The sequence below is a fragment of the Balaenoptera physalus genome (genome assembly GCF_965194825.1).
Source record: "Balaenoptera physalus genome assembly, chromosome: 16".
Classification (NCBI taxonomy): Eukaryota; Metazoa; Chordata; class Mammalia; order Artiodactyla; family Balaenopteridae; genus Balaenoptera; species Balaenoptera physalus.
Window position 1 is genome coordinate 53,045,281 of NC_138898.1, and position 22,908 is coordinate 53,068,188.

The 22,908-nt window shown below is 61.9% G+C and overlaps 1 protein-coding gene across 3 annotated transcripts; it reads right to left on the reverse strand.

Annotated features, from left to right (window-relative positions):
• Positions 1 to 86: 86 nt before the first annotated feature.
• On the reverse strand, positions 87 to 18,033 carry CASKIN1 (CASK interacting protein 1). 3 transcript variants are annotated; one of them, XM_082432000.1, is made up of 20 exons: positions 17,754 to 18,033; positions 11,676 to 11,727; positions 11,471 to 11,568; positions 11,119 to 11,264; positions 10,933 to 11,028; positions 10,683 to 10,813; positions 10,112 to 10,220; positions 9,922 to 10,030; positions 9,737 to 9,819; positions 9,454 to 9,571; positions 8,331 to 8,432; positions 8,138 to 8,226; positions 7,977 to 8,061; positions 7,800 to 7,891; positions 6,894 to 7,004; positions 6,711 to 6,812; positions 5,142 to 5,280; positions 3,018 to 5,063; positions 1,943 to 2,348; positions 87 to 1,579 (listed from the first exon to the last, which is right to left on the reverse strand). In XM_082432000.1, exons 1-20 carry the CDS (start codon positions 17,845 to 17,847, stop codon positions 1,480 to 1,482), a joined length of 4,308 nt encoding a protein of 1,435 aa, XP_082288126.1. In that variant the 5' UTR covers positions 17,848 to 18,033; the 3' UTR covers positions 87 to 1,479. The 3 variants fall into 3 exon arrangements, with proteins under 3 accessions (XP_082288126.1, XP_082288125.1, XP_082288127.1); XM_082431999.1 differs by having other exon boundaries at positions 9,737 to 9,831; positions 17,754 to 18,032; XM_082432001.1 differs by lacking the exons at positions 6,711 to 6,812; positions 6,894 to 7,004 and having other exon boundaries at positions 9,737 to 9,831; positions 17,754 to 18,031.
• Between the last annotated feature and the right edge of the window lie 4,875 nt (positions 18,034 to 22,908).

Below are 22,908 nucleotides of genomic sequence, written 5' to 3' on the forward strand. Positions count from 1 at the left end.
ATGCCAGCACATGACCACTGGAAGGGGCCCCACACACCCAGGCACCACCTTGGCAGACCCCCTCAGCCCACCCGAATCACAATCGCTGGTTTTCGGCGCTTTTTAATTCTCTTTTTTGTTAAGAAATGTCAAAGTTGTGCCCAACACATGTGGATCAGCAAACACGATAGAGGAGGCCAATTAGTACTTTTTGGAGGGGGGAGAGGGAGGGAGAGAAGGCGAGAACGACCACACGATACGGCCTCAGACCATGAGCAGAGCGTCTGTGGGAACTGGAGCGGGGGTGGGCTGGCTGCGCGGCGCCAGCTCAGGGCCCCAAGGAGGGAGGGTTGGGCACACCCTCACACGCAGCCTGGCATGCATGCCCTGCACCCACTGCTGTCACCCAACTGACGCGCCCACGTTCACCACGCCGTGCACACAGCTCCCCTGAAGCCCAGGTGCACCCTCACACCAGCACCCATGGGAGAGGCAGAGCCCTCCCCACTGTCTCCACGGCGTGGATGACACAGCCCAGCGGCGAGCAAGGCACATCCTTCAAGTTCTTCAGACGCAGAGAGGTTAGGAGAGAGAGCAGAGGGGAGGCCCTGGCGGAGCACAGATCCCTCCCCCAGACCCCAGCCTCCTGTTTGTGCTACTGGGCCCAGGGGTCTGGCCACTCCTGGACAGAGAGAGGGAAGGATAGACAGACAGATGGCCGGGGCCTCTAACAGCTTTTGTCTTGAGCTAGACTCCAGCGTCCTTGCAGTTGGTAAATGGTTTTCTATAGAATCAATAATATTTCTTCTTTCTTTAAATATATATTTGTTAAAGTTATACCTTTTTATTTCTCTGGGGAAATCTGCCTCAGCTTATTCCCAATAAATTAATACTCTTCGATAGCTTATATTCAGGGAGGGGGGTGCAGTGGGGCAGGGGGCCCAACCCCAGCCCCTTGTGCTGCGCTGGAGTGGCTGGCAGAGGTCCCCAATGGGCAGTTCTGTGCTGGGCATAGGCCTGTGCTCTGCCACAGATTGGGGAGGGGGCTACAGCAGCTGCCCCCCTCCCGCTGCCTCCCAGGGTGGACCCAACCTGGACTCAGGGCAGGGGGTTCAGGAGTTTCCCCTCCTCCACCCACAGCGGGCAGAGCCCGGTGGTGGGTGGGCAGGTGGCCCAGCAGTTATTGCACAGGGAGCAGCAGATAAGGAAGGGGGGCACCCACGAGGCAGCAGCATCTGCCCAGAGCCCTTGGGTCCCCCAACCAGGCAGTCCTCCAAGCTGGGCCCAGGGGCAGGAGTTGTGCTTGTGCGGGGTCTGGACAGGACGGCCCACCCCCGCCTCGTGCCCGCGGCCGCCTAGCGGGCTGCCCCCTGTGCCCCTCCCCCTTGGTCCACCGCCCTGCCCGCTCGCGCCGCCCCCGGAGGTACCCATCCTGAGGTAAAGGTCAGTGTGCGGGCCGGAGCCCAGGCGGCGCGGGGGAGCCCAACTTGGGCGGCCGCGTCACTCCAGCATGGCGTCCAGCTGGTCGGCCAGGTCGTCAAACATGCTGCCAATGTCGTCCAGGATGCTGCCGGTGCTCTTCTCCTCGGCGGCCGAAGAGCTGGGGGCGGGCGCAGCGTGAACTGGCTGAGTCGGCGCAGAACTTCCAGCCCCCATGTCCCGCCCATTCCGCGCAAAGTCCCGCCCCTCGCGGAGGCCACGCCCCCGCCTTCAGGGGCGGGGCCGGAACAGTCCGCGCCCTCCCCACGACATCTGCCCCGCTCCGCCCCCGGCCCACGCACAGTAGCCTCTGTTGGGGGCTGGGGCAGCTCGTAGGGCCCCGCCCACGCCAGGCCGTACCCGGCGCAACTCGGGCCCGGCGCGACTCGGCCCCGCCCTCGCAGGGCAGCCTCCAGGTGTGCACCCGCCGCGGGGACGCACAGACCCCCACCTACGCCCACGCCGGACCGGGTCCTGCACCTACCGCGAGCCTTGCGCGTCCTCCTGCCGGATCTTCTCTTCTACAGCTTGCAGCGCGGCCGCCAGGCACGCGCTAGTCTCCTCAAGCTTCTGCCTGGCGCTGTCCCCCGGCGAGGCGCCGTCGGGCGCGGCGGGGGGCCCGGCTGCCGCTGCGGCAGCGCGCGGCGGCTTGGCGGGCACGTGCAGCGCGGGCACACCGGGGGAGGGGGGCCTGGCCGGGCTGGCACTCAGCGAGGGCGGCGTGCTGGCGGGCTTGGTGAGGGCAGCAGGCGGCTGGCGTGCCGGCGAGGGCGACGGGCTGGCGCTGCCCGACTGCAGCCCCGCAGCTGCCTTGGCCGGCTTGGGCGCCGTGGGCGGTGGCGGCGGCTTGGGAGACACGGGCGGCGGCGTGCCGTGGGCACGCTTCACCTCTGCGGGGAGGAGGAGAGTCGCACCGGCGTGGGAGGTCGCGCGGCGCGCGCGCTGCCTGTCGCGGCACAAGCCCTGACCAAGCGCCCTGCCTCGAACCCGGGATTAGAGATAACGCCCTTTGCACTGCCGGCCGGGCTCCAGCTCCAGCCCTCCGGCCTCCCTGAGGCTGCCAGGGGGCGCGCTTCCCTGTGCAGGCCTGCGTGGGTCACTGCTTCCAAACCCCGCCTGGTCCGCCCCCCACCTCCATTCCCCTCCAGGTGTGGCCTGTTGCAGCCACGGGCCCTCCCGTTGCTTGAATGCCACAGGGCCTTTGCACCTCTGATCCTTCTGCCTGGAAGCCTCTCCCCTCCCTCCTGTGCTTGGGTCATTTTACAGCCAGGTCAGAATCCTCCCTTAGCCTTCCAGCATCGTGGGCCTGTCCTCCTTCCACAGGTGCTGCTATTCATGGGTTTCTGTGTCTCCTTCACTGAGGAATGTAAGGATCATCCACCCTTGTCTCAGCTCTCGTTGGTGGAGTGGTCCAGTGGGTGGATGGACAAGAGGGTCTGAGGATACTTTCCCACCCCACTCCACCTGGCCTTCATTAAATCCAAGAAGTGGAAAACCCCTCAGACCATGGCATGGGGAGCTGGAGGAGGGCCCTTCCCCAGCTGGCTCCCTGAACCTACCTGGGCTGCCAGGACCTGGCAGTGGCACCTTCTTGGAGGCAGGCGTGGGCGAGCCCTGGATCTTGGGCACGGGCTGAGCCAGAATGGGCTTGGGAGAGACAGGTGGCTTGGCTGGCTTCCGGGCATCACTGTCTGGCGGGGGCAGTGGGGGCAGGTGCAAGAGGTCAGAGGGCGGGGGCTCAGCGGGTGGCGGTGGCGGGGGCAGCTCTGGGGGCCCAGCCTGCTCAGAGGCTGGACGGCGGCGCACAGTGCCTGTTCCATTCTGGTACACGGACAGCGGCGGTAGGGGAGGCTCGGGACCTGCCTCCCTCTCCTTGGCCTTGGGCCGGCGCTTGACCGTGTCGGACTCAGTGAGGATGAACTTGACGTTCTCCTGCTGGCTCTGCTTGGCTCGGATGCGCCTCTTGAGCGTGGCGCTGGCCTCCACCCTGGCCAGTGGTGGGCCCTCCACACCTGCCTCACCCTTGGCTGGACCTCGAGGCCGCTGCCGGGTAGCGCCATCTTCCACAGAGTGGCCGTGATCTGCAGGCCCCCCTGGCTCTCCCGGACCCCGGCGAGCAGTGGCCAGAAGTCCCGTGACAGGCCCACTCAGTGTGCGGCGCCGGTTCACCACCTCGCCGTCAGGCCCAATGGCCTCCTTGTGCTTCACCGAGGCCAACACCGTGGCCACCCGGCCTGGCTCCGGGCTGGCGGGGCGAAGCATGGGGTGGCCCTCAGGGGGCCTGCGGGCTGCCCGGCCCCCACCCCCAATGGACGACAGCTCGAGCATGGCTGCAATGCTCTTCACACTGCCAGCGCTTCCTGTGTCCACGCTGCCAGCCAGGTCACTAGCCCGCCGGCGCTGTGCCCGGACCCCCAGCCGGCCGTCCTCGGTCCCAGCCCCCTCGGTCTCCGCATCTGGCACTGACTCATCAGCCAGGTTGGCACTGGCCATGGCTGAGCTGGAGCGCTTGGGCGGGGGTGGGGGGGGGCCCTTCTTTCGCGGCCGCACAGCAAACGACTGGCTGCGGTTGACGTTCTTGTCAGCGCCAGCGGGTGCCCGCACCGAGTGGCTGCGGCCCACGCGCCGCTGGACTGTGGCGTAGGGCCCCACGGTGGCAGGCACCAGCAGCTCGTCCCGCTCCGGCTCGCTGTCGGACGCCGCGTAGCGATTCAGGCTGTGAGCGCGCTTCTTGGGCCGCCCTGGCTCCATGTCGGCCTCAGGGGGCAGGCACAGCGTGGGCACAGGCGCGGGCACGGCCGCAGGCGCAGGCCCCGGAGCAGCCGGCCCTGCCTCGCTCTCCACGGGTTGGGGCAGCACGTAGGCAAAGCCACGGTGTGTGGGTGACTGAGGCAGCGAGCGAGGTGACATGGGTCGCTCCATTGGTGGCAGCAGCTGTGGGGTGGGCTTCACCTTGGCTGTGGCTGGGGCTGGGCCATGAGGCCCCCCCAGGGCTTGCGGGGAGCCTGGCCGGGCTTTTGTGGGAGTCTGGGGGGGCGTGAAGTGGCTGGTACCTGGTGGAAGGACCTGCCGTGGCTTGCCAGGCACTGGGGGCACACTGGCCCGCTTGACGCTGTGGCCGTGGCGGCTGGGCCGGGCCTCCTTGGGGGGGGTACCCAGGGCCGGCCCCTCCTCCAGCAGGTACTCCTGGCTTCGTGACATGGGGCTGCCAGGCCCTGGGGGCCCGTCGCCCAGCAGCTCCTGAGAACTGCTCATGTGCCGTGCCCGCCCACCCAGGCTGGGCTCCTGCCGCATGGAGGCCCTTGGGGTGGGCGGCAGGTGGTTGGAGGGCTTCTCAGTAGGGGCAGCGGCAGCGGCAGCCCCTTCAGCCGGGCCCGTCAGAGCAGCCTGCAGCTCACCACTGAGCTCACTGTCCTGGAAGGTGGTCATCTTAGGAGACTGGCAGTCAGCTGGGGCAGGCTCGGGTGGGGGTGGCGACTCGATGGCCATCACTTCAAGTGACTGTGGTACCTTCCGGCGCAGGGGTCCCCCCTCATACTTGGCGTACTCTGCCTTCTGCAGCTCTGCCAGTTTCCTCACTGCCAGCATCAACTTCTTCTGGTGTCCTGCATGGGGCGGGGGGCAGGTCAGGCCAGGGAGGGTGGCGAGGACCAGGAGGCATTGGGGGCGGGGTGGGGCCTCACCCAGCTTGGTGATGCCGATCTCCTGCAGGTCCTCCCAGGTGATGTCGGTGATGAAGTCGATGTTCTCGTAGCCGTTGTCCACCAGCACCTTGTAGTACTGAGCCAGGCCAATCATGGACAGCCACACGGCCAGGTTAGCCTACGGAGCAGGGGACACAGAGGGCAGCCCGAGCTGGCTGCCCACACCCTGCCTATTACTCAGAGCTGTCAGAGGAGAGGGCACCGGGCCAGCCTGGCACAGAGAGACGGAAGGACAGACAGACAGGCCCGAGGCGTCAGCTTTGGAGACAGTGCAGCCTTGACAGGAGCCCAAGGCCAGCTCACACACACTTTCGAACATATGCAAACACACACAGAGGAGCGACTCTCTCCTCAGGATACCCTTTGGGGGAGGGGGAAGAATGCGCTTCCGGTGGAAGAATGCACTTCCTCACCTGCCCAGGCAGCCATGGGGACAGCATCCACGTGGACACACCACACACGTCATGGACACAGACACACAGCACCACCGACCAGATACGCATATACACACACCCTGCATCCCAGCCATCCACGGGCACTGACACCCCTCTGAGTCACGCTCACGCCCTCTCACCACTTCCCCACCAGCATCAGGCACACGTCACACAGCCTCGTCACACGCCTGGCAAATATCCGTGATGGTCTTCACCCAGAACCACCGGTGGCTCCCTGAATGGCATCCACCCGTCCACACTCCCAGCTGGATGTCACTCATGCATCAACACAGCACACTCGGTCACCCCCCCCTTGGGTGCACAAGCAAAGTGAAGCCCCTGGGACCCAGATGTGCTGGCTGGGAGGACCCCTGAGCCGCTGACTGAGTGGGGTGAGGCAGAGTGGATGAGCACAAACCCACCTGTCACCAACCCACAGCCCTGGGGCTCTCGGTGGCCATGGCATCTCCCTCACAGACGGGTGGGAGCCCGAAGCACAGCGCAAGGCCCAGAAAGGCAGCATGGATGTGACAGGCCCCGGGCCCACCTTCTCCCAGCCCAGAGCCTGTCCCACCACAGAGTGCCTGTTCGTGACAGCACGGGCCGCGGCTGGTGTGGCTGTCAGCCAGCGTGTGCAGTCACCAGTGGGCGCCTTGAATGTATTTAGCGTACGCGTGCTGTGTACCCGAAACACGCACAGGCGTCTTCCCCATACATGTGCCTGGGTGTGTGCAAGCACGTCCCATCCCCACGGCCCCCTGCAGTGTCTGGGGGGGTGTGTGATGGGCAGTGCTGTGGGGTGCCAGGTGGCTCCGGTGTCCCTGTGTGGCCGCCTGAGCGTGGAGCACGTAGTGGAGATGGGGACTCTCCAGGCTTCAGGCTCCCCTTGCCCTGACAGCCCTCAGAGGCGGTCACCACCGCCCCTGCCCCTGCCCCTGCCCCTGCCCCAGGGAGGTGGGCCCCAGTGCCCCTGACAGACAAACAGAGGTCATCCTCTGCTCTCCTCTCTCTGGACTCCCCAGAGGGCAGGGGTGGGCTGTAGCCAGGGAGGCAGGCTGTCTGTCTGTCTGTTTGCCCATCCTGGGACTGGCCACTGGGGTGCAGGGGGCCTTACGGGTTTGTGCTCAGGCAGCCAGTCGGGGATGCTCAGGCCGCTGATCTCTGCAGTGATCTTCTTCCGGTGGCCTGGCTTGGTGACCCCGATGGCCGTGAGGTCCTAGGTGGAGGAGAGGCCCATTAGCAGGAGGCTGGGGGCCCATCTCTGGGTCAGCTGGTAGACAGCCTTCGGGCAGCTCACCTCGGGGGTCATGCGGCTGATGGTGGGCAGGTCATAGCCGGCACTGATGAAGTTGGGGGCGTAGAGCTGCAGCTGGAATGTGGCAAGCCACTGGCTGACAGCCTCGGCGCCCTGGAAGACACAAGGCACCCGCTGCAGGCTCGCCCGCCTGCTCCCCCGCCAGGCATGCACCCCAGCCACCGCGGCGCCTCCTTCTCTGCTCAGCTGAAGACCACGCAGCGCAATCTGCTGTCCGCTGGGCTGTCTGCAGCCAGGCCCCGTCAGCCTGGCCCGGGTGCTCCTCCTCGCTCTGTGGTCCTGGGTGCCGCTGTCTTGAGCATCGTCCAGCACCTCGGCCTCCTTCTGTGATCTCCACCAGGAGGGTCCAGCTGCTGTCCACATCACAGGCCTCCCTGACCGTCCCCCCCATTCCTGGACCAGGGACACCCTGCAGTGTGGCCCCGTGTGAGGGGCTCTGGGAATGGGGCCTCAGGCGGGGCAATTTAGTGCTGCTCCTCTACGCCCTGGAAGGTGGGCTCTACCCAGAGGAATGCAGGAGGACTCAGCCAGCAGCTCACGCCCGCCCTAGCACGCAGGTGCATGCACACAGGACCTGTCTCACCCACATACACGCCTTGTCTCGTCTCACATCCATGCCATTCCACACGCACACACATGCGCACATGTGCCCGCATCACAATCACACCAGCCACACACAAACCCCCACTCACCTCACACCCATGTCACACTTCCTAGACACACTAGCTTACACGCACAGCACGTACAAGAGACAACAGCTACACAAACAGACTGACAGACCAACAGAAGGACGGGCCCAGCCTGTCTAGGGCCCTGGCCGCGCTGCGGCCAAGCCAGGCAGGCTGCCCTGGGCGCCCCCCCGACCTGCAGCCGGCCCAGGCCTTGTACCTTGCCCTCCGATGCTGCCTCCAGCTTCTTGGGTGGCTGCTCCCCATAGACCTGCCCGGCATGGGTCACTGGAGTCTGGGACCGGGTGGCACCTAGGGACGAGAGGGTGTGGTGGGGCAATGGCTGCCTGGGGGCTACCTCCCGGCCAGGCCAGCAGTGCTGTGTCCTTGCTCTTACCTGGAGAGCCCTCCGGAGGCTTGACAGGGCTGTCCCCGGGGCTGGAGTCGGAGACAGACTTCTGGGAGAGCACCGTGGCCAGGAGCTGCAACCCAGACAGGCCGGCTGGCCAGTGCTGCTCTAGACACAGGCCATCCCGGTCCTGCCACCACCCCACCTACCTTGACCCCTTCAGAGCCTGCGTGCAGGGTGTGGCCCCCGCTGCTCCGGCCACTGGCCACACTGCTCAAGCTGCCACTGCGGTCCCCGCCTGCCAACAGGAGGGAGCAGCATCAGCTAGTGCCAGCCCTGCAGAGCCCAGGTGCTGCCTTGCAGAAGTGCCACTGCCACCGCCCTCCAGAGGCCCCCACCTACCTGTGAATGGCTTCCTCAGCACCCAGATCTCCTCGGGGGGTGCAGAGGGCCCTGCTGAGCTGCCTCCCTGGGGTGGGCTTGGTTCGGCACCTGCTCGGGAACCTACGGGCCAAGCACAGTCTCCCCGAATCCTGGACTGGCCCAGGCCTGGGGCATCCCCTGGCCTGGCCCCCAAGTCTGCACAGAGCAGAGGCCGGACACACACGCTCCTGGGGGGTCAGTACAGCCTCCTCCTGCCCTGTCTCCGAGGAGCTAAGCGACCCTCAGAAGGCCCTTCCCAACCTTGGACATTGGAGAGCAGGAGAGCATGGCAGAGAGGGGCACAGGGCAGGCTATCCTGTGGTCCTGTAGGTGGGAGTAGGGAATTGCAGGAGGGTGCAAACCCCTCTGTGCCTGGGGAGCAGGGGGAGGGAGGAGGCCCCCAGGAGCCTGGGTCCAGGCTCCTCACCCCAGGGAACTAGATGACCTTGGGTGGATTGGCCAAACCTCCTAACTGGCCCCCCTCTGCCCTCTCACCCGGCCTGTCAATCTCCATATCCTCTCTGTGGGGTAAACCAATCACACCAGTCCCCCATCTGAAGCCATTCCATGGCCCTATGGCCTCATCCTGCGCCCCCTCCCTCTCCATCACCAAGTCAGCCACACTGGGCTCCTTTGGACCCTTACACAGTCACACTCTGTCCTGCTTCAGTGCCTTTGCACATGTGGTTCCCACTGCCTGGAATGCTCTGCCTGTGGCCAGCCCCTCCCACTTCTCAGGGCCTTCTCTGTCCACACTTGTCTAAAGTGGGTCTCCATCTGCAATCTCTGTGTTACCGGTTGGTACGTTTCCTTCCACATTTATTTCACTGTTCCCTTCTCCCCTCCCTCCCCGAGGGCAAGCTCCTTGGGAGCAAGAATGACGTCCATCTGGGATACCGTCTATTCCTAGTGCCTGGCATGCAATGTCTGTTGAATACATGAAGGAGTGGGTCAGGGGACGCTGATGAGGAGACAGCTGGCAGGACACACTCTGGACCCCACATCTAGCAATGGCTAGAGCTGACGATCCTTGCTCTGCCACCCAAAACGCCATGCACCTGCTTCCTTCTGGCCCGCGAGCCCATCCCTGGGTGGGACTTACCTGCTCGCTTGACGATGGCCTCGCCCAGGGAGGACGGGAAGTAGCCCACACGGTCATTGCCTGTCCTGTTGTCATGGATACAGCCCTTCCACCGGCCGTCCGGATGCTGCTCGAGGACCTGGCCAAGTACGGTGGGGGGAGCACACTCAGGGAGACACCCCTCCATGTTAAGTGGGTGGGTGGCCTTGGCCTTCTGCTCAGACCCCCCAGTTGCTGCCGGGTGTTGTGGGGAGCATCCCAGGTCCCGTTCATCCCTGTTCCAGCAGCCCCAGGCTATCCTTACTGTGATAATGTCCCCGGCTTTCACGTTGAGGCTGGTCAGGTCGTAATTGTTGCAATAATCCTTGGTAGCCCGGACCTGCAGGGCTGCCGAGGCCTCTGGGGACACAGGAGGCGGCAGACCCCCCAGTCCTGTGAGCCGGCCTGGCCCAGGCCCCACCCCTGCCCCCCTGCCCCGCCCGGGCCCACCTCGCAGCAGCTGCTTGATCTCCTTGCTGGCCTGGGAGGTGGTGAATTGGTGCACGATGTCCAGGGCCGTCTGGCTGTAGGTGTTCCTCACGTGGGCATTGATCCCGTTCTGTATGTGCCAGAGGGTGAGGACTCTCAGGAGCCCCCTACACCCCCACTTGACCCCAGCTCCCTCTGGCCCCTAACTCACATCGAGCAGCAGCCGAACCACTTCCGTCTTCCCACAGAGTGCGGCCTCGTGCAGGGCCGTGCCGGACTTGGTCTGGCGGTTAATGTCAATGCCAGCTTGGAGGAGGAGTCTGACGGGGAGGTAGGAGGAGCAGGCAGGGCCCTGCACAGAGAGCCCTCTGCCCCAGCACCCCCAAGCCGGGCTCCAGTTCCTGGGGGCTGAGGATGAGCTAACCCTGTCCCACATCCCCAACAACCCCTCCCTGTGTTAACCCTTCACACTCTTATCTCGTCTCATCCTAGTGTAGGCATTGCTGCGATGGCCACTTTAAGGATGGGGAAACTGAGGCTCAGAGAAGTTAAGAGTCTCCTCAAGGTCACCCAGCAAGTGGCACAGACTGTGGGGCTATAGAAGACCACTCCCCAGCCCCCTCCAGTGCATCCTTTATGTGGGCGGCTTGAGGCATCCTTCGTATCCAGAGACCTGACCACATCCCCACGGCTCCCTGGCTGCTCCTGTCTTATTGCCAAGCCAGGAGCAGGAACCCCAAGGCTGGGTGCCCCTTACCCCGCCCACCCCCCCACGCCCATACCTGATGATGTCGATGTGGCCATTCTTGGCTGCCAGGTGCAGGGGGCTGGTGCCATTGGGGTCAGTGGTGTCCCCTGGCCGGGGCTCTAGCAAGGCCGCACACATGTTGCTGCTCAGGAGCAGCTGGACCACCTGGAAGGAGGGGTCAGAGTAGGGGGGCCCAGGAATGGGGTGGGGAGCTGCAGTTTGTCTCCCACTCCCACCCTAGGAGAAGAAGTTGGAGTCCCACTCAGCTCCCTGGGGAGACTTACCCCAACGCGGCCGAACTCACAGGCAAGGTCCAGGGGCGTCTTCCCCGAGTTGTCCACCATGCACGGGTTGGACTGGTGCTGGAGCAGCATCTCAGACTGCAGGGACCACAGGGCGTGGTCAGGCCCAATGCATCCGTCGGGCTCATTCTGCCCCAGGCACCCTGTCACCCCTGAGGCGGTCCTTACCACGTCGTAGTGACCATGCTGGGCCGCCAAGTGCAGGGGGATGTGGCCCTCATCAGACGGGACATTCACCGCTGAGCCCGCCTTCAGCACCAGCTTCATGGGCTCCTTCCGGCCCTGCCAGGCCGCATAGTGTAGCGGCCGCATGCCTGGGGGCAGGGGGGGCGGTTGGGAGCTAGCCCCTGACCCTGAACCCAACCCTGACTTCTAGGACGCTGATCCCATGAGAACCTGCCTCAACCCAGACCAAGACCTGGGGCTGAGACCTCAGTTGAGGGACCATCCTGGCTTCCAGGGACCCCACTTCTGACCTTGACACCCTGCCTCTGGCTCTGAGGTCCCTGACAGGCCTTGCCTTTGTTGTCCTTGATGTCCACAGCAGCCTGGGCCTCCAGCAGCAGGGTGATCAATTCTGTGTTGCCATTCAGGGCCGCGTGGTGCAGGGCAGAAAAGCTGGGACAGGTGACAGACATGTATGGGCAAGGAGCCGGGAACCCTGCCTTCCCCAGGAGTCCTTGACCCCCATACCAGACTGACATCTCCCCGGGCTGAGAACTCACCCATCTGGGTCTTGGAAATTGACATTGATCTTCTTGGTGGAGCCCAGGAGCTCTGGGGTGGGAAGGAGACATGGTGAGGGAGGCTCTGTCCAGCCCCTACTGAGGCCTACCTGGGTCCCAGCCCCCTCTAGACATAGAGCAGGCAGAGAGCGGCTGGCTAGCTCCCTGGCAGGCTCAGAGCCAAAGCTATCTAGGTCTTTAGTCTAGAAATGTTCATTCATTCAACCCTGTTTCCGGCACTCAGCATCAGGTACCAGCTTTTGGCCCTTGGTTTCCCACTGAACTAAGACATTGGGAGGTTCATAGGGCCTGTCCCTGCCTGGGAACAGAAGCCAGGGCTGTGCACCCACACAGGCGCACACATGTGCACATGAACCCCCTCCCTTGAGACGCTGGCTGAGCATCTGTCAATGGTGGGAGGGAGAGAGCCAGCCCAATCTGTCTCTCAGAAGGACCCAGATGGGGCCGGGGGTGGCCCAGGAAGGCTGGAACACCCGGAAATGGGGGTATCTCTGGGGAAGATATGCATTTCCAGAGTTCAGCCTCCCCCAACTCCCAGCCCCGGGGCTGGCCTGTGTAGATGAGCCCCATTTGGCAGGGCAGGATGGGGAGGCAGGCAAGTGGGCCAGTGCCTCCAAGCAACCACATTACAATGGCCCCCTCATCTATGGGGGCATGCACAGGCCCCAGGGTCAGCCCGCCTGAAGCCTGAGGGGCTCCAGCCCTCCCTTGGGGGCCCCAGTCTCCTCCCGGGGCCTCCCCAGTCCTGGCCTCCACCAGCCGCCTGCCAGAGGAGGGAAGCCCACCGATGCCCTCCCCGTGGGCTCAAGTCCAGCCGGACTCGGGCCAATCCCCTGCCTGTCTGGGCCACGGTTACATAAACCATTTGTGGGTCAGTCACTCTGTGAGGGAGGGGCTGGCAGGACAGAAGCCCCTTTGTCCAGGCTCAGGACAGGGATGGGGGCAGGGGGCTGAGGGAGTCGAGTCACAGAGGGGCTGCTGCAGGGCCCGCTCTGTGACCCACAGCAGCCCCAGCTGCTCCAGCCTCGGTTCTCAGCTTTTGGTTGTAGGGTGTGGGTCCCCCAATGGCCCACAAACCCCACAAAGTCAGAGACGGGCCTGAATTCAAATCCTCCCTCTGCCCCTTACTAGCCCTGAGGCCTTGGCTGTGAGCTCGAAGGGTCTAACAGGGCCAGCCTCAAAGGCCTAAGGGCGCCTCCAGACAACACATGAAGGGTCTGGCACAGAGTCGGCTCAGCATGTGGCAGTTCCTAATACTAGCCCTATAGTAATCCCACCCCACCCTCCCCAGTGAGGGGCTTTGCTGAAGAGCCGAAGAGCTGAGGCTCCAGGACGAGAGGCGTCTCCACTCCCCTGCCGCTTCCCCCGCCTCAGACACTTGGCTGATGCTAACGGCTGTCTAAGTTGGCAGCAGTGCCACCCCTCCTTCCCCGTGGTGGTCCAGGGCAAAACCTTGGAGGCAGTCCTGGGTCCTTTCTTGAGCCCTTATATCTTCTCCATTGGTCAATCCTGTTGGCTCTACTTTCAAGACACTTTCAAAGCACACCTGGAATCCTACCCTTTCTCACCAGCACCATCATCACCACCCTGGGCCAGGCCAGCGTCCCTCGAAGGACCACTGCCATCACCTCCCCCTGGCATTCCCACTTCTACCCTGCCCCCTCCAGTCCATCCTCCATACCCACTGAGGTCAGGGGGATCCCGTTAGAACATGGGTCCGGTCCCATTGCTCCTGTCTCACTGGGGTTGGAGGCCAAAGACGGACAATGGCCCTGATGATGCAGCCCTCCTTTCACTTCGACTTCCTCCTCACCCCTGTTCCAGCCACCTGAGCCTCCTTGATGGCACTCCAACACACCTGTCTCCCCTGTCACAGGGCCTTTGCACATGCTGTGTGTGTGTGTGTGTGTGTGTGTGTGTGTGTGTGTGTGTGAGCCATTCTTCTCTCAATTATCCCCATTATTCCCTCTTCATGTCCTTCAGGTCTCTATCCAAGACCTGCTTGTCAAAGCCTCCTCCCCCATCTAAAATGGTAATCCCCTGGGAGTTTCCTGGTGGTCCAGTGGTTAGGACTCGGCACTTCCACTGCCATGGCCCAGGTTCAGTCCCTGGCTGGGGAACTAAGATCCTGCAAGCTGTGCGGTGTGGCCAAAAAATAAAAAATAAATAATAAATACAACGGTAATCCCCTTCCCATCTCGTGTCTGTTGTATTTTTCTCTTTAGCCCCCATACCACCATTTATCTTGTTTATTGTCCATCTCCATCACTAAATTACAAGCTCCAAGAAGACAATGGTTTTTATCTATTTTGCTCACTGCCGTATCCTTGGTGGCTAAAACAGTGCCAGGCGCACACACGGTGCTCAGTAACTGGTGACTGAACTGTACCCTCATCCCACACACTCTGTCCACCTGCCAGGGTCGGCTTCAAGTGTGTCACCTGTGCAGCCACTCAGAAGAGCCCCACACCTGGCTGGGTGCTCTGCTGTTGTGAGATTGTTATTTTTTGTTTTTGTTTTTGGGGGTTTTTTTGGCCCCATCTTGTGGCATGCGGAACTTCCCCGACCAGGGATTGAACCCGCGCCCGCTGCAGTGGAAGCGTGGAGCCTTAACCACTGGACCACCAGGGAAGTCCTATTATTTTTTTGGACAAGTCACCCCCCCACCATTTTCATTTTGCGCTGGGCTCTGTGGATTATGCGGCCGGGCCTGCCACGGTCCCTTGTCGTGAAGCTGAAGGGAGCCCAGGCATCACTGTCCCCCAGCACCCCTGCCTTGCTCAAGCCCATGCTCAGCACATTCCCCCACCAGAAGGCTCTGCCCCCCGACTCTAATGTCTGCTGCCCCCCACCCTTCTTAGTTCCCATGTAGCCAGTTCTCAGCTTCTCCCCACAAGGCTTCCCAGGCCAGCTCGCTCTCCTCCCTCCCGCAGCCAGGGTGCCCAGGCAGCTGCGGAGCCAGGTGCTCGGAGTGGAGCCCGAGGCCAGGCCCACCTGCTCGCCCAGTCACAGCTGCAGGTGCTGAAATCTAAGAGGGACTGGAGGTTGAGGCCCAGGAAGTGACACAGACACCAGTGGGGAGAGGGTGTCTCCATCCAGAAGGGGATCACTCCCCACAGGAGAAGGAGCATCTTGCTAAGGTCATCTCCCCACCACACACTCCCAGCCGCTGGTCTCCTCAAAGAGGAAAAGTGCTGGAATTGGATGAAGGGGGCCTTGAGGTCTTGGAGCACCCCCAATTCCCATGGGGACACTGGACACCCGGGAAGGTCCCAGAACTGCAGCCTGCCTGGGGCTGGGGGGCTGCACCTCATGGAGATAGGTGCCCTGAATGAAGCTGGAGCAGAGCACGGCTTCAGGGGCCTGGGTAGGTGGGAGAGAGGAGGGCAAGTGGGGATAAGCTGAAGGCCCCAGGAGCCCCTTTCCCTTTTCCACGAGGGCACTAAGTCCTACGGATTGCCATCAGTCATAGTGCATACGCCTTGCCCCTGACCGCCCCCATGACTTTGGCTCTCCGGTCTCCTATCACCCCAGCCCTCTAACTGCTCTCCTGATACCACCCCTACCTGTGAAGTCACCTCCAAACTCCAGCTGCAGAGGCCCTGGGGGGAGCCCACCCCAGACCCTTTTCCACTCTACCCTTGTGGCCTCCCTCCACCCCTCTGCCCAGATGCTCCTCCAACCACGGAAGCCACCCACAGGCCACCTCCACAGAGCCACATCGGTCCCCTACAGGGACGTGGTCTTGGCCTCCTCTGCTCCCACCTCAGATTGGCTGAGCCCTGTGGCCTCCAGCATAGAAAGGCACCCTCTCAAATCCCCCAGGGCAGGCAGCTCTGAGCCAGACGCTGGAAGGGAACTGTTAGTGGGCCAAGGTGAGTAAGCATAGGAGCACTGGCCGTAGTCTTCAGTGAAATGGAAGAAAGGGGAGGTTGGGCCAGAAGGAAGGGCAGGGTGTCTGCCTGCACCCCAGAAGACCAGCCTCCACCCTAGTATTTTCCCTCCCTAGCAGTCTCTTCTTCACTTCAAGGATGACTGCTAAAGGTGACGGTGCCTGTGCATGTAAGTGGAGGCTCCTTTCAGGCGGGATAGGGGTGCTGACAGAGCCTGGGGTGTCACTGGGGTGTGGGGTGAAGGGAAGGTGTCAGCACAAGGAGGAGACTGTGGAAACAAGAATCGTGGGAACACCTCTGGAGTTGGGGGCCCCAGGGAGTACCGCTGGATGCCCCCTACCCCATGGCCCAAACTCCAGCTGTACTTTGCTGAATCAAAATACATCTTACTCCAAAGCAGGCCAGTGTTGCCATGACAACCGAGCTAATTCATGGAGAGATTTCTCCGTCTGATTTATTATGCCCGCCCCTGTGAGTCAGAGAGCCCAGATTCGGGTGCCAGGGCAGGTGTCTCTCCTACCCGGAGACGAGGCCATGCAGGGGCAAATGCAGAGATCCAGGCGGAGACACAGGTAGAGGTAAAGGTCCCCACACCTCCCCCGGATGGCCAGAGTAAAAGGGGGGAGGAGTCGCCAAATCCGATGCCCCCCACTTCCTCGGCGCACTGCCCTGGGCTGTCTAGGAAATGGCCACAGTTAGCACTTCCGGAGCACTTACTAAGTGCCTGGGCTTCATGCGTGTACTCACTGTTCTTACAACAATGCTACGAGGCAGGGACCACAAACGTCCCCATCCTACAGATGAGGAGACTGAAGCCCAGAGACTGGAGATGCCTGTGCCCAAGGTCGGATGGCCACTAGGTGGAAGACTTTGCCTTGCCTTCCACCTCTCAATCCCTGAGCCTGCTTTTGAGGCTCAGCTGAGGTTGCCTCTGCCTGAAAGCCCTCCCTTTCTGAACCCCGAGGCCCTGAAGCCAGCCCTAACTGGCAGACTGTCCCTGGGCCTCCGGTGTGGAAGGCAGGGCCCACCTGTGTATGTGTGCTGGCGAGGCACAGATGTGCAGCTCTCTAATTGCACAGAGCAGATAGTAGCGGCCAGGCAGGGGCTGCAGTGGGAGGGGTCCTCCTGGGGCTCAAGGACCTACCCCCACCTGCCCCAGAGGCTGTCTCAGTTCTCAGCATCTCCCCTGGAGAGAGGGAAGGGTACCTCCCTGGCTTACATACAGTCCCAGGGGGTGGCATGGGGAGTCGGGGCACCCAGACCCCACCTGCTACCCAGCAGAGCCCTGCCCGCGCCCACACAGGTGCCCTGACACACTGACACGGCCATACGTGCGCAGTCACACACGCGGCTTGTCCACACGCCCATCCATCCATCTCCAGGGTCCCCGGGGGAGGCTCCAGGCTGAGCTGGGATGAGTGCTGGGATCAGGGCGCCAAGCTTCCAACCATCCCCTGGGACCCCCACAGAACAAGCTCAGGATGGCCAGTGGGAGACCCCCTCCCCCCCCAGTCTCCTTTTCCAGCAGGGAAGCCAGAGAGGACCAGGGTCTGCACCTGCCTCGAACTCAGCCTGCCCTGGGCTGGGCGACCTTGGGTCTCTGCTCCCCCTTCAGTAAATGGCCCCCAGCCGGCCATGCCTGGGCAGCCACACCCCCAGCATGGTCCTGCCCCCCCCTTCCCTGCTAAGCATGTTATTAAACATGGGGCGGGGAGGGGGTCTGACAGAGACTGTCAGCCCTGGGGTCTCCCCTTACCGCAAGAGGCCCCTCCCTCTCTTCATGGCGTGGGGGGGAATCCGCCTCGCCCTTTAAAGGCCCAGAAGAGACCTCCAGCTGTCAGCCCGCAGCCCGGGAAGGGAGGGGAACGGAGGCAGGAGAGAGGGATGCGAATGCCTGCGACCTGGAAGGTGGGTGCCGCCAGGTGCCCGCTGGGGGGCTCGGGTGACGGCCTGGCGCTCGATGCAGCCCCTCCTTCAGTGCTGGCAGCGGGGGGCGCGGACGGAGGGTCTGGGCGCTGCTGGCCCCGCCCCGCCCCCGGGGACCCGACAGCATCCCCCTCCCCGCCCTGCGCCGGGCGGGGTGGGGGGCTCGGCGCTGGAGACGGCCCCAGGGCGCGCCGCGGCTCGCGCCCGCTCCCCGCGCCCCCCGTATCCCCGCACTCACTGGCCTTTCCGGGCCGCGGCCTCTGCAGCAGCCTCTGCGCGGTCCCCACGTCCTCCGCCTTCACCGCCTGCACCAGTTCCTGCTCCTTCCCCATGGCGCGACCGGGTCCGCAGCGACGCGGCTGAGCTCCGTGCGCTCGGCGCGGCTCAGAGGCGGTGGCGGCCCCGCGGCACCCGCCGCATCCTCCTCCCTCCCCCGCCGCCTCCTCCGCCGCCGCCCGCGCCCCTCGCTGTCCTCGGGTTCCGGCTCGGGCTCGGGCTCCCGGCGCGGAGGGGGCGGGGAGCGCGTCACGGGCGGGGGGCGGCCCGGGGGCGGGGGCCGGCGGCGGCGGCGGCGGCGGCGGGAGCGGGGCGGGGGCGCGGCACCTGGCGCCGCCTCCCGGACGCCTGGGTCCCCCTTCCGCGGCCGCTGACCTCGGTGCGCCCGCGCCGGCCGCGCGCCCGACTCCTTGGCTCCGCCCCTACATTAGGACCCGTCCTCCCGAGACGCCCCCTCCCCACGTGCGGGCCGCGCGGCTCAGGCCCGGCCTCTGCGGACACCCCGCGGCCCCGGCGACCGCCAGTGGCTAGGGACAGCAGCCACCGGGGGGCCGGACACTGAGCCCCGACTCGGCGGCGGCGCCAGGCAGAACCTGAGCGAGGCTTCCAGAGGCTGCGGGACCCACGGGGGGAGGGACTCAGACAGTGGGCGGGCGGGGACCCGGGCATGGAGATACCCAGGCATCGGCGGCACAGAAGCCGGCCCGCCAGGGGCTGTCAGACATTTCTGGCCCGTGGTTCCCGTGGGAGGTGTCGAGGGACTGTGAAGAGGAATCTCCCAATAATGAATTCGGTGTCAGGGAACCCGCCCTCCCCTTCCCGCAACTGCACCTTCATGCCCTGCAGCCTCTGGCTCTCTCCACAAACAATGCTAGGCGACCCCCAACCGCCCCCTCCTCAGTCGAACCCCAACCTCAGTGCACCTGCCCAGCACCAACTGGGGTTCAGCCCCTCACACTTACCACTAAGAGGGGCTCGGCTCCCCCATCCCCAGCACCAACTGGGGTGTAACTCTTCAGGTCCACCACCCAGGGGGTTTCAATCCCCCCGTTCGCAGCACCAATGGGGTCACAGCCCTGCCCAGCAGCAATCTGAACCCCACACAAGCCTGCTTACCCCCCAGCCTCCAGGCACAGATTCTGGCAGCCCCACAGGGGACTGTCCTGCTTGACACTAACCCTCCCCCCACCCACCCCACACACACCCAGAAGTCTCTCCCTTCTGACCTCCTGGGCCTTAGCCTCCGGTCCTCACCTTGTCATGGCTGCAGCATTCTAGAGACAGACTGGTTGGGGTCTGTGTCCCGGCTCAGGTTCAGTTTCCTCATTTGCAGGGAGGGGCAGATCATCACCCCAACCAGGCAAGGTTGTTAGAACCTTGGGAAGGTTCACACATATGATGGCTGGACCGCCCCATCTCCCTATGGCCCAGGCCATCAAGCTGGTCCAGGAAGAAGGTGGCCAGAGTGTGGAGGAGGGCAAGCAGCAGGCACTGGGATTCCCTGATCTGGACAGCTGGTCAGTCCCCTCCGTGGGCTCTTCTGTGAAATTTAGGGAGCAAGCCTATGCCTCCCAGTGTGCTGGGCTCCCACAGGGGTCCCTAAACACAAGAGCCCTCCCCCCCACCCTTTATGGTGACCAATTCATGGGCACCTGCTGGGTCAGGCACCATGCTGGTCACTTCATAGATGAGCTTGGACTTACTGTGCCCTTTTTACAAATGTAGAAAGTGAAGCTCAGAAAAGCCAAGTGACTCACCTGAGGTCCCAGAGTCTCCAGGTCATGAGTCTGAGACTTGAACCCACATCGGCCTCTTCATTTGTCCCAGATCTGCCTCTTACCAGGTTTGTTTTTCCAGTCACTTTGTCTTTCTGAGTCTCAGTTCCCCCTCCATAAAATGGGGGAATGATACCTCCCAGTAGATTATTTGAGGATTAACTGTGATGCTATCCATAAAGCACCTCACAGAACTTAGTAAGTTCTCAGCAAATAGCTTCTGAGGATATTGTGATATTCTTGGGCCTCCCTACCTGGGCCGTCTGGGTAGCAGTTGCATTTTATTCATCTTCATGTTCTGCAGAGCCAAGCAGTGTGCCTAGCACACAGGAAACACTACAAAAAAAAAAAAGATAGTTATTATCCTTACCATTATTTTCATGTTTTGGCTGGCTAAGGCAAACCACTCTGGCCTGAGCCTAACATTTTCAGGGCCTGGGGCAAGAGGACAAACAGGCCCACACACCAAATGTCTAAGTATTCAAATGTTATAAATCATGCTAATAATGTGTTAAATAAAATACATTCTATCATCCTACCTTGACAAATACACCTTCATCATGACCTGAAAGGCCAAGTTCTAGTTTCGAATTATCGCATAGCTCTGGGAAATGAACTGGCCCCTGCCTGCAGCTGCCTCACCTCCATTCTCTGCCCACTTCCAGCTCCAGCTCCAGCTCTACCCAACAAACAGGTAGCCCTTAGTCACTCCTCAGATCTAGGCTTGGGCAACTTGCTGTGTGGTCCACCTTCTGGAGGACAGACCTGGGAAGAAGGCTGTACAGAGTCTGCTAGATTCATCCTGGTAAGTGAGGCTAACGCCCTAGCAGGAGTCAGGAATTCTAGATCCACTACCCACCAGCCCAGTGAACCTGGGACAATCTCCCTACGCTCAGCTGCCTCATCTGTAAAATGGGTCAGCAGCTCTGCCTGCAGTCCAAGGCTGATGGGAGGGTCCATCTGGAAACAGAGATGTGAATCTTCCTGGGGTCCCCCCAGCCTGGGGATGGGGGCAGCACTGCAGGCCATCCACTCTGGCTGGGGGTATGAGGATGCAGAGGCGTGGGACTTGGGCAGCCCTCCAGGAAGTCAGGCCTCCGAGGACGATCCCAGGAGGAGGGGCCGCTGAGCCAGCAGAATTGCTGAGGCTCAGCCTGGAGTAGAGCTGGCTGCTGCTTCACTGCAGCCTGGGCTGGCCCCCTTCCCAGCTGCACGGCAACCTCCCCCTTCCCCCAGCAGCAACGCAACCCCTGCTCCTGTCCACCAGCTGTGCGCCCGCTCAGGGGCTCCCCGGTACCCCTCCCAGCCCCCCAGAGCCCTGGTGCCCAGCCCCTTAAGTATAAAATGGGGATGACGAATGTACCCTCCTCACGGGCTGCTGGGAGCATGAAGCATGATAGCTGCCAAGGTTTCCATCTTCTCAAAGATGCCACCTCTGTAAAGTGCTCAGCTGATGCTTGGTACATAAGAAGGGATCAACAACCATGGGTCCTATCTCCCCTTCCTGCCCAGCAGAGATGCTGGGGCTGCTCAGGCTGGGCATGGAGCCTGGCCTGGTCTCTCAGTTACCCATAGGCATGGGACATGTGCAGCCCTCCACCCAGAGTCCCCACAAAAAGGCAGACAGCTCAGGACTTGCCCCCTGGGCCACAGTTACCCCACAGACATCTGGCTGAGTCTTCCAGCCCTCCTTTGGTCTCACCTCTCTCTCCCGCTCTCAGGCTCTCAGGGTTTATCCTGCTCTGGACATCCTTCAGGTGCTAGGGTTCGCAGGGCTCTTCCTCTCCCAGGCTTCCAAGCCCACATATCCATCTGCCACTCCCCAGAGCTGCCTCTGAGCCTGGCAGAGCTGCCCTGGGGAGCTCCTCTACGTAGAGAGGAAGATGAAGAGGATGTATGAGGTGCGGGGGTTGCCTGGGAAGTAGTCACCTCAGCCAGAAGGGGGGTGATCAGGGGAGGGATGAGCCCAGCAGGATGGGTTCTGCCATGTTCTAGCCACGTGCCCTTGGAATCATGACTCTACGTCTCTGAGCCTCAGTTTTCTCGCCTCCAAAATAGGGGGCGGTTCCTCCTTGGCAGGGTTATTGCGAGGACCCAATGCAGAATGTGGGTAAAACGCTCAGCATAGTTTGGCGGTTCCTCAAAAAGTTAAACATGGAATTACCACATAATGCAGCAATTCCACTCCTAGTATATACCCAAGAAAAATTAAAACGTGTACTCAAAGAGATGCTTGTACAGAAAATTTCATTTGTAATAGCTAAGAAGTGGAAACAACTCAAGTTTCCATCAATGAACAGATGAATGGATAAATAAAATGGGGTCCATCCACACAATGGAATATTATTCAGCCATGAAAAGGAATGAAGTACTGACACAGACTACAACCTGGATGAACCTTGAAAATGTTATGCCCAGTGAAAAAATCCAGACACAAAAGGCCTGTTGTAGGATTTCATTTATATGAAATATCCAGAAGAGGTAAATCCTCAGAGACAGAAAGCAGATTACTGGTTGCCAGGGGCTGAGGGGAGGTGGGGTGGGGGGATGGCGAGTGAGTGCTTAACTGGCGGTGGGGGAGATGGGGTTCTTTGGGGATGATGGAAATGTTCTGGAACTAGATAGAAGTGGTGTTTGCACAACTGTGAAGGTACTAAGTGCCACTGAATTGTTCAGTTAAAAATGGTTACTTTCATGTAATGTGAATTTCACCTGAATTAAAACAAAACACCCAGTATAGCCCCCCACACAGAATAAGCTTTCAAAATGCTATGAAAAGTCCTGAAAAAAACAGGAGTTCAGCAGTTGAAGAGGTAGAGGTGAAGCATCCTAGGTGTGGGCAAGCATTCAAAGAGAGGGTGTAGTGAATTCTGAGACTGTTGTTCACTCATGGCTTGTGGAGCGGAGAGAAGGAGAAGCTGCAGGGTTGGCAGGGGCTGGGCCCAGGAGTCTGGAGGGTGATGGGGGACCCCTGCAGGCTTCTAACAGGCGTCAGACCTAGGTTTTTAGAAGACCACTCTGTAATGTGAAGGACAGCCTGGAGGGGGCAGGAGTGGGTGTGGGGAGGCTGTTCCGGGAGAGGGAGTGGTGGCCCATCTTGCCTCACTGTCATACATGGGTGGGCACTGCACACAGAAGGGGAAGCCTTTGGGGGCAGGTCCATCATGAACTGTCTTGGCCGTGGAAAGTGGTGTCCACGGGGCCTTCATTGGAAAATGTCAAACAGGGAGCCGGATGTGAGCTAGAGACAGGGTGGAAAGGTCCCGGACCAGGGATGGTACTGAAAGCCCTGAAGAGTGGGCAAGAGCCCCCAGGGATAGTGTGGAGACAGGAACTCTGGAG